We start from the raw sequence: 16424 nt of genomic DNA on the forward strand, positions 1-16424 counted from the left end.
TTTTTTGTTTTTTTGCTTCTTGTATCTTTCTTTCTTGCTTTGTCTGGCACTTTTCATTCACACGTGTTCCGTTCTTTATCTTACACCAGTACCTGCTCCTTAATCTCTTAAATTTATATTTTCTTTCCTTTCGAGTGTTCTAAGATGGCGGGCACAGAAGCTAGCCTACTTTTACAAGCAACTACGTCCTCCCTCTTGTACATCTCTCGTCCTAAACGTGAGGAGTGGGAAAAATAAAATGCTAACTCGGCATAACTTTGCATGATTCCGAAATGTTTCGAATGGCGGCGAGCATGTTAAGGTAAATGCTCTGAAGGGTATGAGGTACCATTTTCATCGTTAGTTTAAGAATTGGGACGATCTATTCATGTTATACGTTTAGTTTTTTTTTTGTTTTTTTTTTTGTTTTTTTTTTTTTTTTTGTTTTTTTAACTCATTATTGATTGGATTGACGTTATTTTTATGCGCCTAGAGCTTTATTGTGTATAGAGGATTGAGCGCAATATAAATAATTTCATTATTATTATTATTATTATTATTATTATTATTATTATTATTATTATTATTATTATTATTATTATTATTATTATTATTATTTATCATCATTATTATTATTATTATTATAGTAGTAGTAGTAGTAGTAGTAGTAGTAGTAGTAGTAGTAGTAGTAGTAGTAGTAGTAGTAGTAGTAGTAGTAGTAGTATAATCATTATCATTATCATTATTATTATTATAACATCCGCCAGCCAGATAAAACGTACCAACCGTAGCCATCGTTAACGTATAGATAGTATGCAGTTGACGTCACTCAGGTCTTTGTTATTACTTTTTGCCATCCACGTTTATGAGTAGTTCTCACTAAACTGTATGAACCAGACTATAAACGTTCAAGGTTACACACAGTTTTGTGTGTTGGTCCGTTATACTTCCGGATGGCAATGACAATGTTATGAGCTTCTTCGCCAAGCGCATACTATCTTTAGCCTGACACTAGAATTTAGGTTTTCTAGGTTTTTGCACCGCCTAGTGAGCTGTCGTTAGTAGTGCTCAAGGAAACAAGTGATTCCATTGGTTGACCTATTGAATACAACTCACGATTTGTTTTCTTTTGTGGCCAAAGACTTGTCTTTTGACGTCATTTTTTGGTCAGTGTCAGGCCGTGGCCTTCGTAAAGTTATACTATCTATAGATAGTATGCGCTTGGCTAAGAAGCTCATAACATTGCCACCCGGAAGTATAACGGGCCAACACACAAAACTGAGTGTATCCATGAACGTTTATAGTCAGGTTAATACAGTTCAGTGAGCATTACTCATAAACGCGGATGGCAAAAAACAATAACAAAGACTTGAGTGACGTCATCTTCGAACTATCTATACCCTGACACTGGGTAAGAAATTACGTCAAAAGATGAGTCTTTGACCACAACCAACCTTGAGCGTTTATAGTCTGGTCAATACAGTTTAGTGATAATTGCACATAAACATGGATGGCAAAAGATAATAACAAAGATCTTGAGTGACTTCAACTTCATTCTATCTATCAAGGTTTTGACAAATAGCATTCAATAGTCTGATGTCACGTCCGCCCAGCAACGAGCAGCTTGGTTTTAAACTAAGAAAATCGTTACTTTTTATTCTTCATGCTGGTTAGAACGTTTTCATATGTCATGTGATCGGAATGCATAAAAGACAAAACATGATCAGGTTTATAATGTTTTTCTCCTCTGGATACACTTTTATGCTCGTCGGTGAAGTATTTCATAAGGGCTCCGCCATTTTGTTCCGATAGTTTAGAACCAGTTACTAAGTTACCATGCGTCATTACGATGGAAGTGATTCACGATTGTTAAACCCTTGAAGTTGACGTCACTAGGGTCTTTGTTATTGTTTTTTGTCATCCATGTTTATGAGTAATTCTCACTAAAATGTATTAACCAGACTATAAACGATCAAGATTACACATTGTTTTCTGTGTTGTCCGTTATATACTTCCGGATGGCAATGTTGTGAGCTTCTTAGCCAAGCGCAAACTATCAACACAACACGTCGGCCAAGGCATCGCGATAAATAAAGATGTTAAGCCATAAAAAAATTATTGAACCTCACAAGCAAGGAGTGGAATTATAATGGTCTTCATATGTCATTGTTGTGTAAGATTGTTGACGGGGTAGAGTTAGAGAATTAAAGAGAGGGAGAGAGGATATAGGGTAGAGAGTGAGTGAGACAGAGAGAGAAAGAAGGACGAAAAAGAAAAGAGAGACGGAGAAAGAGAGAGAGAGAGAGAGAGAGAGAGAGAGAGAGAGAGGGGGGGGGAACGGGATTATGGAGAGAGAGGGGGGGGGAACGGGATTATGGAGAGAGAGTGTGTGTGAGAAAGAGAGAGGGGGATAGAATAGATAGATAGATAGATAGATAGATAGATAGATAGATAGATAGATAGAGAGAGAGGACGGGGTTATGGAGAGAGAATGTATGTGAGAAAGAGATAAAAAGAGAGAGAGGGGGGATAGAGAGAGAGTGAAAGAGAGAGAGAGAGAGATAGAGAGAAAGAGAGAGAGAGAGAGAGAGAGAGAGAGAGAGAGAAAGGAAAAGGAAGAATAATAGAGGTTGGACCAGTTCCAGAATAATAAGAGTATTTGACTGAGTGAGATTCCATGTTAGAAATACACCTTGACCCCAAACACAGGTAATGATAATATTAGCATTTTGGGAAAAGAGTGATTACTATGAGTAACATTCGAAACAGGATTCAATAGTCGTAACGTCACTTCCTTCCTAATGACGCATGGTAACTTAGCAACACTGGCTCTAAACTATCGGAACAATGGCGGACGTCCGTATGAAATATTTCTCCGGCGAGCATAAAAGCATTTCCAGAGGGGGAAAAACCATAAATTTGATCATGTTTTGACTTTTACACATTCTGATCACAAGACATGAAAAGTTCTAGCCAGCTTGAAGAATAAAAAGTAATGATTTTCTTTGTTTAGAACCATTATGGCCGCCGTTGCCGGGCGGCATGACATCAGACTACTGAATCCAATTATTTTAACCCTTTCCTTACCACGCATAAGGAAATCGTCACATTCGTTACGATACAGCCAACATTTTTTCTCATCCACATCACAAAATTGACTCTTTGTATTATACAGCTCGTTTGGCCGAACAAGATTACCTATGTGTAGCATGTATTGTATGTGCTTCTTGCTATTTGACTGAGTAAAAAAGTCGTTTTGTGTTGGATGGGTAGGAAGTCTCGGGATAATCCTGAAAATGGCACTGGTAAGGAGAGAGTTAAAACACGACGAACGTGTGTATTTTTTACTTCAAATCACGAGGCTTCGTACACGACGACAGGTGTGTAATAAGAAGCACGTGACAAGAATGGGCATCGCCATGTTGAGGACTTCCCTGTCAATGTAACAATCAGTCCCACCCACAGATCATAATAAACATCACACGCAATTTTAACACACGAGATTGAAAAAAAAAAAACAGTGTGTCAAAATATTGTGAAAGATACTCACAAATCGTCGTTGATTTCATGTACTATCGAATGCGACAAGTTTCAAATACTATCATATCGAGAGAGAGAGAGAGAGAGAGAGAGAGAGAGAGAGAGAGAGAGAGAGAGTGAGTGAGTGAGAGAGAGAGAGAGAGAGAGTGAGTGAGAAAACTTATCGACACGTTTAGTAATGAAGGATTTACATACTATCTGTCGTATGTGCGTATATCATGATTTATCCCAAATCCACCAGTTATTCGCAGTTGTTTTATAAAAACATACACAATATGGAAGGAACAAAGTTGACATCACTCTACTCGTTTTTAATGTATTTTTTTTTTTTTTTGGCCAGCCATTTTTATGATTAGTTTTTACTTTAAAAAAATTCAATCAGACTATAAACGTTCAGGATTACACATAGTTTTGTGTGTTTGTATTTTGTATCCGGCAGGTGGATGTTGTCATCTGAGTATTTATGCTAAACGCAAAGCATCAATTCTTTGAACAAAAATAGGGTTGAGATTCAAAATTGTTCCGTAAAGTTAAATATTTAATTTTTGTCAACGAGCACATAATTACTGGAAAATCTAAAAATTATATTTATTTTTTTTAACGATTAAGATACGAATAACTTGCAAACCACTTATAAATTAAGGGTAATTTTATCAGCCGTTGACTCGCGTAATTATTTATAAAATCTGCTAGGGCATAATGATCGATCATCTTTTGATGTTGGGAATTGGATTCAATAGTCTGATGTCACGTCGCCCAGCAACGGCGGTCATCCTGGTTCTAAGCAAAGAAAATCGGTACTTTTTATTCTTCATGCTGGCTAGAACTTTTCAAATGTCTTGTGATCAGGATGTGTAAAAGTCAAAACATGATCAGATTTATAATAGGTTTCTTTTTCCTCTGGATACGCTTTTATGCTCGTCGGAGAAATATTCCATAAGGGCGTCCGCTATTGTTCCGATAGTTTCGAGCCAGTTACTAAGTTACCATGCGTCATTACGAGGGAAGTGACGTTACGACTGTTGAAACGTATTGCCATCTGGCCACCCTTTGCCAGAATCATTTGTGCGCATCTACTACCATACCAATTTTGATCGTTGATAGCTCAAAAGATTCCCCCTCTCTCTCTCTCTCTCTCTCTCTCTCTCTCTCTCTCTCTCTCTCTCTCTCTCTCTCTCTCTCTCTCTCTCTCTCTCTCTCTCTTTTTCTCTGTGGCATATCACTTGGACGTAGCCTCCCACACAGTCCTTCGGAAGAAGTCTCTGTCTTGTGCCCATCTGCCACATTCCGTCACGCCGTTGTTGAGCCATTCCTGTATATCCTGTTGCCATCTTCTTTGTGGTCTTCCTCTGCCTCTTTTGCCCTCCGTCATGCCCTCCAGTACATCTCTCTCTAGTGTGTCGTGTCTTTTCAGGTGCCCTCTATCTATGTTTATTTCCACAATACATTGCGGGTTCTCCACTAGTATATAAAACTTGTGCAATGCGTGTATTTTTCTTGAGATATCGATACCCCTATAGATAGAACGAGATTGACGTCACTCAGGTCTTTGTTATTGTTTTTTGCCATCCGTGTTTATGAGTAGTTCTTATTAAACTGCATTATCCAGACTCTAAAAGTTCATGGTCACACGGAGTTTTGTGTGTTAGTCCGTTATACTTCGGATGGCAATGTTGTGTGGTTCTTAGCCAAGCGCACACTATCTATATAGTGCGGCTAGCTATGTGGTTTTGTGGTATGATACTCGCTTTCAGATCGGAAGGTCATCGGTTCGAGCCTCGCTCGGCGCATAGTTGAGTCCTTGGAAAAGGCTCTTTATTCACATTCTATCACCGCACTCAGGTGTAAAATGAATACCGTTAACAGCGTTGTCTCTGTTAGAAAAAGAAAGTTGAGTACGGTGAGCGAATGTGAGTAAAGAGCCGTTTTATAAGATTTAAGTATGCGCCGCTCGAACCGGGATTCGAACCCTGGATCTTCCGATCCGAAGGCGAGTGTCATACCACGGTACGCTCAGATTCTAGCACGCTCTTTGATTATCTCGAAAGCTTGCTAGAATCCGGCAAGTACTGTACTTAGTCTAAAATGGATTCTTTTACTTACCTGACACTGACGGTTCGAGTACCAAGGTTTTCACACTCTTCTGTATCGGAGTTGGAATGTGTGATGGTTGGTGATGTTGCTGCTGCTGCTGCAGTTGTTGTTGTTGTTGTTGTTGTTGTTGTTGTTGTTGCTGCTGCTGCTGCTGCTGCAGGTGTGACCTTTGCTGGGTAGACGGAGAGGATGGGGGTGCTGCAAATGGGATCAAAATAAATTTATCGTGATTCAGTTGGCCACTGAATTGTGACTCATCGTTTATAATCAGTATAGGGAATGAGATTAGCGGAAGAGTAGCGTCCCTTGATTGGACGTCACCCATAGTCTGTGAGGTCACCGGCGGAAAAGTTATTAGAGAGAGAGAACGTCATGTTGGTTGTGCGCATGGGAGCATGACGTTCTCTCTCTAATAACTTTTCCGCCGGTGACGCCACAGACTATGGGTGACGTCCAATCAAGGGACGCTACTCTTCCGCTAATCTCATTCCCTGTTGTGTCGAGGCGAACTTGTTACTTGTTGTTTATCTATTCTTATATCTAACAAAAATAAGGTTTGGAGTCACAATTTGTCCGTACACCCAAAGTTAACAAGTGAGCATTTTACCTAAACGTGAAATTTGATTGGATAATGCGATTGCCACTGATTGTTGTGTTTTTTTAAATGTAAACGCTTTTATGACGATAGCTCACATTATAAAGGCTTGATGATTTTTACGAGTATTCAAATCTCATGTAAGTTTTTTTTTTTTTTCAAAGCTTGGCTTTTACACTCTCCCTACTTCTAACTGTCATATCTTGGCAACGAATGATCAGAATTTTATAGATTTGGTATCAAATTTCCAGGCATAAAATAAGCTTTGATTGGGTACCAAAAATAATTGAAAATCCCGACTTAATGCCGTTACGAGGCGGCTGGTCACACTATCACAAAATTCTTAAAAACAAGATACAACACAGAGACGCCAGTCACTGATCAGGGGGAGTAGATTTGGTAGCAAACGCTTTCACCCACTAGGACTTTGGAGGTGTAAAACAATAACAAAGAGATGAGAGAAACCAACATTTATTTTATAGATGGAAGAAAAGTGGTGATGTCACACCCACTACTTTTTTGATTCCAAAATTCTTGAGAGTGTGCATGTAACCAGCCCTTCGGAAGACTAATACTATTAATGGATAGGTTACACATTGAATCATAAGGGGGCATAACTATTTTAGTAGCAGGATGTATAGGCAGAAGATAAGGATTACGTCACCTAAAAGGGAAATAATGGGTGATCTTTATAGACGACCAGTATATAATATTTAGACTAGAAAATAAGATGCCATCACTCGGAAATCAGAAGATGAATTATACAAGGTTTGTATTCAGTCCTCCTGATGAGTGTTTTTACACTTCCAATGAAATAGGAACCAGTTTTTCGACATCACACTCTTCTTCCAAATTCATCCAAAACTATGGTACGTTCTACTGACACCTCGCAATTTATGGAAGCTGAGTTATTGGTGTGTTGTGAAAGAGTAGACAATGAAGAGCAAAAGTCGTGACGTCACACCTTCCTCTCTTCCGGTTCAAAACTCCTTGGCCGTGTGTAACCAGTCCTCGCGAGGACTAACAATGAAAAGGTTTCATATTGAATGGCATAACTATTTTACTAGCAGGATATTATAGAGGCAGATTCTTATGAATACAGAGTGTAAAAGAGTGAGGATGCATGATCGTTATTGATGAACCAGCATTTATTTAGGCTGAAAATTAAGATGCCATCACTCTTAAACCAGAAGATCAGTTGCACAGAGTATGTATCCAGGCCTGCGGACCACTGGTTTTACTCTTCTAATGATATTGGAACCAGTACTGTGACATCACACGATTGTTCCATATTCTTTATCGTCTACTTAATGAGAAAAAAATGAAATGTTTTAAAATTTATTGAGTTACGGCCATGTGAAGTAGACATTTTGAAGAAACTTGATGGGGTTTGGGGTTTGTTTTGTTTTGTTTTGTTGGTTTTGTTTTTGTTTTAGTTTTTTGAGGGGGGGGGGTTGATTTTGTTTTGTTTTGTTTTTTGTTTTTTTTTTTTTGTTTTTTTTTTTTTTGTTGTTGTTTTTTTTAGTAAAACGGTTTCAAAGTTTGCTCATCGTCATTTCAACGCCTTCTGATAAAAAGGTAAAAGAGACATGTTTATAATGCAATAAATTTTAGTTTAAAATTCTGTGAAAGTGTGCCGAGATGAACAAACTATCGCATCATTGAGAGACGCATGCGCACAACCAACATGACGTTCTCTCTCTAATAACTTTTCCGCCGGTGACGGCACAGACTATGGGTGACGTCCAATCAAGGGACGCTACTTTTCCGCTAATCTCATTCCCTATAAATGTTTTCTGAGTTGTTTTCTGTCTTTGTCTTGGAAAGGGATTACTTGGGTTTTGTCCTGACCCATGCTGGAGTCCTTGGCTGAGAGGGAAACAGTCAAATATATGGTTTTAGTCATGGAAGATGATATTTTTTTTCCTTGTAAATTATCTCTCTCTCTCTCTCTCTCTCTCTCTCTCTCTCTCTCTCTCTCTCTCTCTCTCTCTCTCCCTCTCGCTCTCTCTCTCTCTCTCTCTCTCTCTCTTATTATGTAATGATAGTTTGTTTGTTTTTGTTTTGAATATTATCGTAAACATTTGAGTGTATTCCTCTTAGCCGGATCCTGTGCTGGAGTCTGGATGAGACTTGCGATCTTAAACTAAGCACGATTGTACGTCCTGGAATCTACATTTAATCCCTGTTTGAACCATGTCCCCTTCGCCTTACTCGTTCTTGCATGCTTTTAAGTAAATCTAGAAATTTTTTTACTATCTCGTTTTCTTCCTCTTTACTGGCGCTAAAATGATCTAAATGTGTCGTAAGCGTTGTAAACCCTTATAAATAAATAAACAAATTCCAGTGACGTGTGTGTGCAATGTGGGCCATTTTCCTAGAGTGCCTTACATAATTTTTATGCGGCTATGTGGTCTAGTGGTATGACAATCGCTTTCTGATCGGAAGGTCCTGGGTTCGAGCCTTGCGCTCGGCGCATAGTTAAGTCCTTCGAAAAGGCTCTTTTCTCACTTTCTCTCACCGTACTCAGGTGTAAAATGAGAACCTGGCCGTTAACAGCGCGGTCTTTGTCCGAAAAATTGTAATGTCGCCTAACAGGCGTTATGTTCCGTCCTACATGTTAAATGTTGATGTTGACCAGGGACCCCTTGTAAAGCGCTTTGAGCACATTTAGTGGATATTGCGCTATATAAAGCTCTTTTTTATATACCTGCTGTTGTGTTGGCCTCTTGTGGCTGGATCCCGCTCTGTGCTGGCTGAGAGACACTGGGTGCGATGTGCTTGGAAGCTACAGGGATCCCACGAGGTATGTCCTTTCGACTTTCACCTACACTGGACGAACTGCTTTGTACTTCTTCTTGTTGCTGTTGTTGTTGTTGGTTGTGGTGGTAGTGGCGTTGCTGTTTTGGGGAAGACTTCGCCGATGACGAGAGGTCTAAATCGCTATTCCATTGAGAAATTACTTGCTGGTTTGATTGCGATTCTGATTGTTGTTGTTGTTGTTGTTGTTGTTGTTGTTGAGGCTGACGCAATGGAATGACCGGCCTTTCTGCTCTCTGGAGTGTGCGGAATGACGATTTCCGAACGACGGTAGCGCGCGGTCTCCACAGCACTTTCCAAATCTCCACAACTAAGTACGCGATCGTTAACATTTTCAACGTCCTAGTCTTAAATTTCACCGCACCTGTTATCGATAACAACAATAATAATAATAATAATAATAATAATAATAAATAATAATAATAATAATAATAATAATAATAATAATAATAATAATAATAATAATAATAATAATAATAATAATAATAATAACGGTCGGTAATCAACTAATGTCTTCTCCGTACTTACTGTACTTACTCACCCTCAAAGTTTTCCCCTTTGATTTTTAGAACTCACTTACTCGAAAACCACAAGCTAAGTATTACCACTAATAAACCCCGTGAAAACTAATTAAAACACTATCTACCTTAACGACTAAAAATTGTACTGAGTGAGATAACTATAAAGCGATACCGTGATAAAGAAAGATATAAAATTGTGGATAACTTCAAAGCGTAGCACAGATTACGATGGTTAACGTAAAAAGAAAATAATAATAATAACAAATAAATATATAAACAATAAAAAAAAAAACAGGTCACAGCGGTCCACCCTTGCTCTCTAGTTCGTAATTTAAATAAAAGTCTGAAAAGGTGTGTTGGGTATTTTTGGAGGGAATGGAGTGAGTAGGGAAGTGCCAGAAGACAATAGATAGAATGCGCTTGGCCAAGGAGTTCACAACATTTCCATCCGGAAGTATAACGGACCAACACACAAACTCTGTGTAACCATGAACTTTTATAGTCTGGTTAATACAGTTTAGTGAGAATAACTCACAAACGCGGATGGCAAAAACAATAACAAACGCCTGAGTGACGTCATCTTCGTTCTATCTATAGAGAATAAAAATTTCGCGGCGGCGATGGGGGGCTCGAACCCGCGACCTTACTGGACCGACAACTCCGCCTGGCCAGGGAGAGCGTGGCTCTACTGTCTGAGCTATCCACCTCTCCAGTGGAGCTATGTCTCCCCGGGCCAGGCGGAGTTGTCGCACCATCAGTAAGGTCGCGGGTTCGAGCCCCCCATCGCCGCCGCGAAATTTTTATTCTCTGTTGTCTTCTGGCACTTTTCTTCTCACTTCATTTCTCGTTACTATCAACATAAGTCCCTCCTGCTCCACTCACTTTTCTGAAATAATAAGTTTTTTGAGGGAATAATTTTTTTATTGATTCTACTTTGTTTGGCACTGTTTCACACACAACTTTCCAGATGTCTTTTGTACACCAGTAGACTTACTCCCTAATTTATCACTTTGATAATTGAAGGGGTTGGTTCTATATAATGCCCAAGTCCAGTTTGGCATAAAAATTAATTAAGGCAGCGTTGGGTCAAAATGCTGTGGATCTTTTCGGTATTTTTTTTCTTCTTCTAGCTCGTCAATTAAAAAACTTCTGCATTTTTTACTGGCACACAAAGAAATATCCAACTGGTTCATCAATATGGCTTTCTAGATCACTGGAATCATCATTGTCGTCAGTCGCTTCTAGAAACGGCCAAACTGGACATGGGCACGGTATAGAACTAATCCCTTCAATTTAGATCCTACTAACGTTACGGTATAATGAACTAAAACTATCTATTATTAGTATATTATTGTTATGGTTCCTTTTTTGTAGTACAGGAAATAAGAACACTTTTACATCTAAGACTTAAGTGAAAATGAAACAACTTTTATGCAGAAGCCGCTTGGTATATTATTAGTATTCAAATCTTTACATATTATACCACTATTTTGCAACACACTTTCTCGGAATATGTGAACGATCATGTAGATATGGTATTATCTCGGAATGAACTAGAAACAGAATAATTGAGTTTTAAAGCCAAAATTGATGGGGATTAGAATTTAAGATTTTATAGGTTAAAGAAACAAAATCTTTTATCCGCAACGGAGACATTTATTTTTACTTTAGTTTTATAAAATAGGGATAAGATTGAATTTGATGCATTAAGTTACTCTCGATATAAAATCGTTTAGAGGGGGCTGGTTACAGATCATCGCTTCTACCTGCTGATTCCGGTTACTTGGTAAGAGTTACCTATACAGCCGTACTCTGAAGAAAACATATTTTTAAAATTTTGGTTAGGAAACTCGTCCTTCAAATATCGATCAATTAAAATGACTCCCATCTTGGCAAAAACTCTCAAGCCTGGGACTTCGCGAAGTCCCAGTTTTGAGAGCTTTTGCCAAGATGAGGGTCATTTTAATCGATCGATATTTGAAGGACGAGTTTTCTGGCCAAAATTTTGTAAAATGTGATTTTTCAAAGTACGGCAGTGTTACATGGAGAAAGAAGGTTTGGCACAAGGTATTGAATGTGTTATAGCCTACACGTGCGTGTTATGTGTTGTAACAGAGGCAGACAATCACCAGGTGTGAGAAGAGCAGATATATTATGTAGTATTATAGGCCTCTTTTTAACTCTTGACTCACGTAAGCTATAACCGGTACCTTTTGTCTTGCCTATATAATATTATCAGAAAACAATAAGAAGTTCCCAAAGAAAACAAAAATCCAGTGGAATATACCAGTTCCTTGATGTGTTGCAGATTTTTGGGTTGTTAGGTTGATTTCTTTATAGATAGTATGCAGATGACGTCACTCAAGCCTTTGTTATTGTTTTTGCCATCCGCGTTTGTGAGTTGTTCTCACTAAACTGTATTAACAAGACTATAAAAATTCATGGTTACACAGAGTTTGTGTGTTGGTCCGTTATACTTCCGGATGGCAATGTTGTGAACTCCTTGGCCAAGCGCATTCTATCTATATAATATTATCAGAAAACAATAGGAAGTTCCCAAAGAAAACAAAAATCCAGTGGAATATACCAGTCCCTTGATGTGTTGCAGATTTTTGGGTTGTTAGGTTGATTTCTTTATAGATAGTATGCAGATGACGTCACTCAAGCCTTTGTTATTGTTTTTGCCATCCGCGTTTGTGAGTTGTTCTCACTAAACTGTATTAACAAGACTATAAAAATTCATGGTTACACAGAGTTTGTGTGTTGGTCCGTTATACTTCCGGATGGCAATGTTGTGAACTCCTTGGCCAAGCGCATTCTATCTATATAATATTATCAGAAAACAATAAGAAGTTCCCAAAGAAAACAAAAATCCAGTGGAATATACCAGTTCCTTGATGTGTTGCAGATTTTTGGGTTGTCAGGTTGATTTCTTTATAGATAGACTGCGCTTGGCCAAGGAGTTCACAACATTGCCATCCGGAAGTATAACGGACCAACACAAAAAAACTCTGTGTAACCATGGCCTTTTATAGTCTGGTTAATACAGTTTAGTGAGAACAACTCACAAACGCGGATGGCAAAAAACAATAAAAAAGGCCTGTGTGACGTCATCTTCGTTCTATCTATAGATAGTATGCGCTTGGCTAAGAAGCTCATAACATTGCCATCCGGAAGTGTGACGGACCAACACACAAAACATTGTGTAATCATAAACTTTTCTAGTCGGGGTAATACAATTTAGTGAGAATCACTCACAAACGCGGATGGCAAAAAACAATAACAGAGGCCTGTGTGACGTCATCTTCGTTCTATCTATACCTTTGTATATTTGGTTACAAAAACCCTAACACTTAAGCTTGAGGTTGAGCATTTTAATATCCGCTAACCAACCGTGCCCAAAGCGCTTTACAGGGAGTCCCGAGTCAACAGCAACACTTAAAATGCAGGACAAGACCTGAAGGCCCAATATTTTTTTTTTCGACAGAGACACCGCTATTACCGGTAAGGTATTGATTTTAATTTTACACTTCAATCACGATGAGAGAATGTGAGAAAAGAGGATTTTTAAGGATTCCCCTTTGCGCTGCTCGCCCAGGATTTGACTCGAACCAGGGACCAAAAGGTACGAAGAATTCAAATCATTGTCTGTTTTCAAGAAATCAGTGAAAAGATTGCTTTTTTGATGGCATGAAGACTGATTTACACTTCCAATGAGATTGGAACCAGTTTTTGATTATTTTTTTTGACTGGCAAAGAGGCGCACTTAAGGCGTGCACATAGGAGCTTGCAAATATTTTTTTTAAAGGAAAGAAGCAGAGAGAAAAAAAAGAGAGAAACAAGAAAAAGAAAGAAAGAAACCGCTTATTGCATTGTCGTAATATTTCCACTACAAATATTTGACTTAAAAAGTGTCTTATGATTTTTCTTTTTTTTTAAACACAAAAAGTCGTTCGTTGAACATCTCGTAACATAAATCTATTGTATAACGCCCTTCGGGTCTTATGACCCGTCAAGATGATTCGCCCTTCGACTGAAAAGGTCAATATCAAAGGTATGTAACCGTTACCTATGTGAGGATGATGGGATGATGAAGCCAAGAGCAAATAAGTCAAAAATAAAAAGATGAACCATGCATTTTATTGCCAGGATCTAAGCACGTTGTTTCTTCTTCTTCTTCTTCTTCTTCTTCTTCTTCTTCTTCTTCTTCTTCTTCTTCTTCTTCTTCTTCTTCTTCTTCTTCGTCTTCTTCTTCTTCTTCTTCTTCTTCTTCTTCTTCTTCTTAAATAATCTTTTTAAAAATAAAAATAAAATTCCCTTAATTCATCCCAAAGGTGAAATTTGTCTCTAGGGTCTATCCCATGGGAAGATTGGAATAACCCAGGCGTCAGACGCAGAGCAGCGCTGCAAATTGAGCTAGGGCGAGGTGACTTGCTCAAGGCCACACAGCGCAAAGGCGGGTGATCAATCTCGATAGTACCTTTCGGGTACGAAGCAAAGACCGTACCGCTGAGCCACGCCTCTTCTTCTTCCTCTTACAAGGGGTCCCTAGCCAACAGCAACACTTAACATGTAGGACGAGACATGACGCCTGTTAGGCGATATTACATTTTTTTTTTTCGGACAGAACAACGCTGTTAACGGCCTGGTACTCATTTTACTTCTAAGTACGGTGAGAGAATGTGAATAGAGATCCTTTTCCAAGGACTCAACTATGCGCCGAGCGAGGCTCGAACCCATGACATTCCGATCCGAAAGCGAGTGTAATACCAAAAGACCACATAGCCGCACAAACATACCAACTAACTAAACCATTAATAGTAAGGTTCGTTTGTTTTTTAAAACCCCATCTGGACACAAGAAATTATATAAAGTAAAAGCAGACCACCAACGTCAATAGAGAACAGTTGTGTGATGCCAAAATACTGGTTCCAATCTCATTGGAAATGTGAAACCACCTCCTCCATGATCCAGCCCTCCTCCGAGGACTGGATACATACTTTGTGCATCTGATCTTCTGGTTTCAAAGTGGTGGTATTATATTTTCTAGTCTAAATATTATAATATATGCTGGTCGTCAATAAGGATCATTCATTCTGGCTCATTTACGCCCGTAAAAAGAATATCTGCCCATACACTTTGTTACGATAATAGTATATTATGCCACCTTATGATTCAAAACAAATTTCCATTTTTTGGATGAATAAAGTATATAATATTATATTATATGTCTTGAGGTTGAGTATTTTAATATCCGCTAACCAATCGTGCCCAAAGCGCTTTACAGGGAGTCCCGAGTCAACAGCAACACTTAACATGTAGGACAAGACCTGAAGGCCCGATATTTTTTTTTCGACTAAAATCGAAGGAAGAACGTCTAACATAGCAAAAGACCGTGAACAGTGAAACGAATTGACACAGTCGATAAGAGGGGCAGCCGAGGCGTCTCGATAAGATGATTAGGAAGCCAATGGCCTGAAGTCAGTTTAGAAGGTAAGTATATTTCTACACAATACCAGCCTGACGCTGCGTATTATAAACTGGATCCTCCAGCTCAAGGGTAGATATAATCTGTGTTTTTTGGGGGACTCTTGACTCAGTGTAATGTTGTTTGTTTTTATGGGTTTTACGGCGCTTGCAACACAATTGCTTTGGAAGCGTTTAAAATTTTCTACAAAATTGCTCCTCCTTGTCTATCTGATATGGTCATTTTGAAAAATAACAGATACAATTTTAGATATTCAAACCTCCTTGATATTCCAAGGGTCAGAACAACGTCTTATATATATAATATTATGTTACTTTTCTTTGTGTGTCATGATTGGAATCTTGATGAGAGAATGTTTTTAAGGGAAAATGTATTACTATGTATTTTTATGCACTATGATGTGTTAAAACCTATGTCGGTCAAAGGCTTCTATTAGCCTGACTACATTATCTATGAAACATTTTTTAAATGCCGACAATAAATAAATATTTGAATTGGATTGAATTGAAAAATTAAGGTCATACGCAGCGCCAGTAAAAAAAAGGAAGAAAACGGGATAGTAAAAAGTTCCAGAATTACAATTAAAGCACCTAAGAAAAGGAAAGACAAAGGGGAATTTGTTCAAATAGGAAACAGATATAGATTCCAAGAGCACACTATCAAAGTACTTAGTTTCATCATCATCATCATCATCATTGCATTTTTCACCCTGAGTCAGGGTAGAGGCCACAGACAAACAGTTTCCATCCTTCTCTATCCTGACCTACCTTTTTTTAAAATCTCGTTCCATGTCTAATCACTTCTCTGTATATTAACTTCTTTAATTCTTCTCCATAGTTTGATGTTTTTTGTTTGTTTTTAAGGGTTTTACGGCGCTTGCAACACATTTAGGTTATATCAGCGCCAGTAAAAAGGAAGAAAATGGGATAGTAAAAAGTTCTAGAATTACAATTGAAGCATCCAAGAGAAAGTAAGACATAGGGGAACTGGGAACAAATAGGGATCAGATGTAGATTCCAAGAGCATACCACCAATGTACTTAGTTTGAGATCACCTATAAGTCTCATCCGTACACAAGAATAAAATCCAACAAAGAGGAACACACTCAAATGCTTACATTATACATTAAAAAATAACAAATATACTAATACATAACAGAGAGATGATTTACAAGGAAAAAAATATCATCTCCCAAAACAATAACTATGCATTTGACTGTTTCCCGCCCAGCCAGGACTCCGACCAGGGCCAGAAAAAAAACCAAGTAATCCCATTCCAAGACAAAGACAGAAAGCATGTTGGAAAACAGATATAAGGGGATAGAAGACACAGTGTGTACCTCCCTGCCCGCTATGGGAGGTCAGGATCCCCACCCAGCCATAGTTTG

At 38.4% G+C, this 16424-nt stretch overlaps 1 protein-coding gene across 3 annotated transcripts in view; it reads right to left on the reverse strand.

The window, feature by feature from the left end:
• The window catches only part of LOC144958798 (uncharacterized), a 25147-nt gene extending 14107 nt beyond the window's left edge, over positions 1–11040 (reverse strand). The window contains exons 1-3 of one of the 3 annotated variants that reach the window (XM_078891001.1): positions 11033–11040; positions 8919–9392; positions 5623–5811 (exon numbers count right to left, since the gene is read on the reverse strand). In XM_078891001.1, the coding sequence (XP_078747127.1) occupies positions 5623–5811; positions 8919–9360 (631 nt within the window). In that variant the 5' untranslated portion in view covers positions 9361–9392; positions 11033–11040. The other 2 variants (XM_078891000.1, XM_078891002.1) reach the window with 2 other exon arrangements.
• Between the last annotated feature and the right edge of the window lie 5384 nt (positions 11041–16424).

This window comes from Berghia stephanieae, chromosome 13 (genome assembly GCF_034508935.2).
Source record: "Berghia stephanieae isolate SIO BIC M18660-M18661 chromosome 13, UCSD_Bste_1.3, whole genome shotgun sequence".
Classification (NCBI taxonomy): domain Eukaryota; kingdom Metazoa; phylum Mollusca; class Gastropoda; order Nudibranchia; family Aeolidiidae; genus Berghia; species Berghia stephanieae.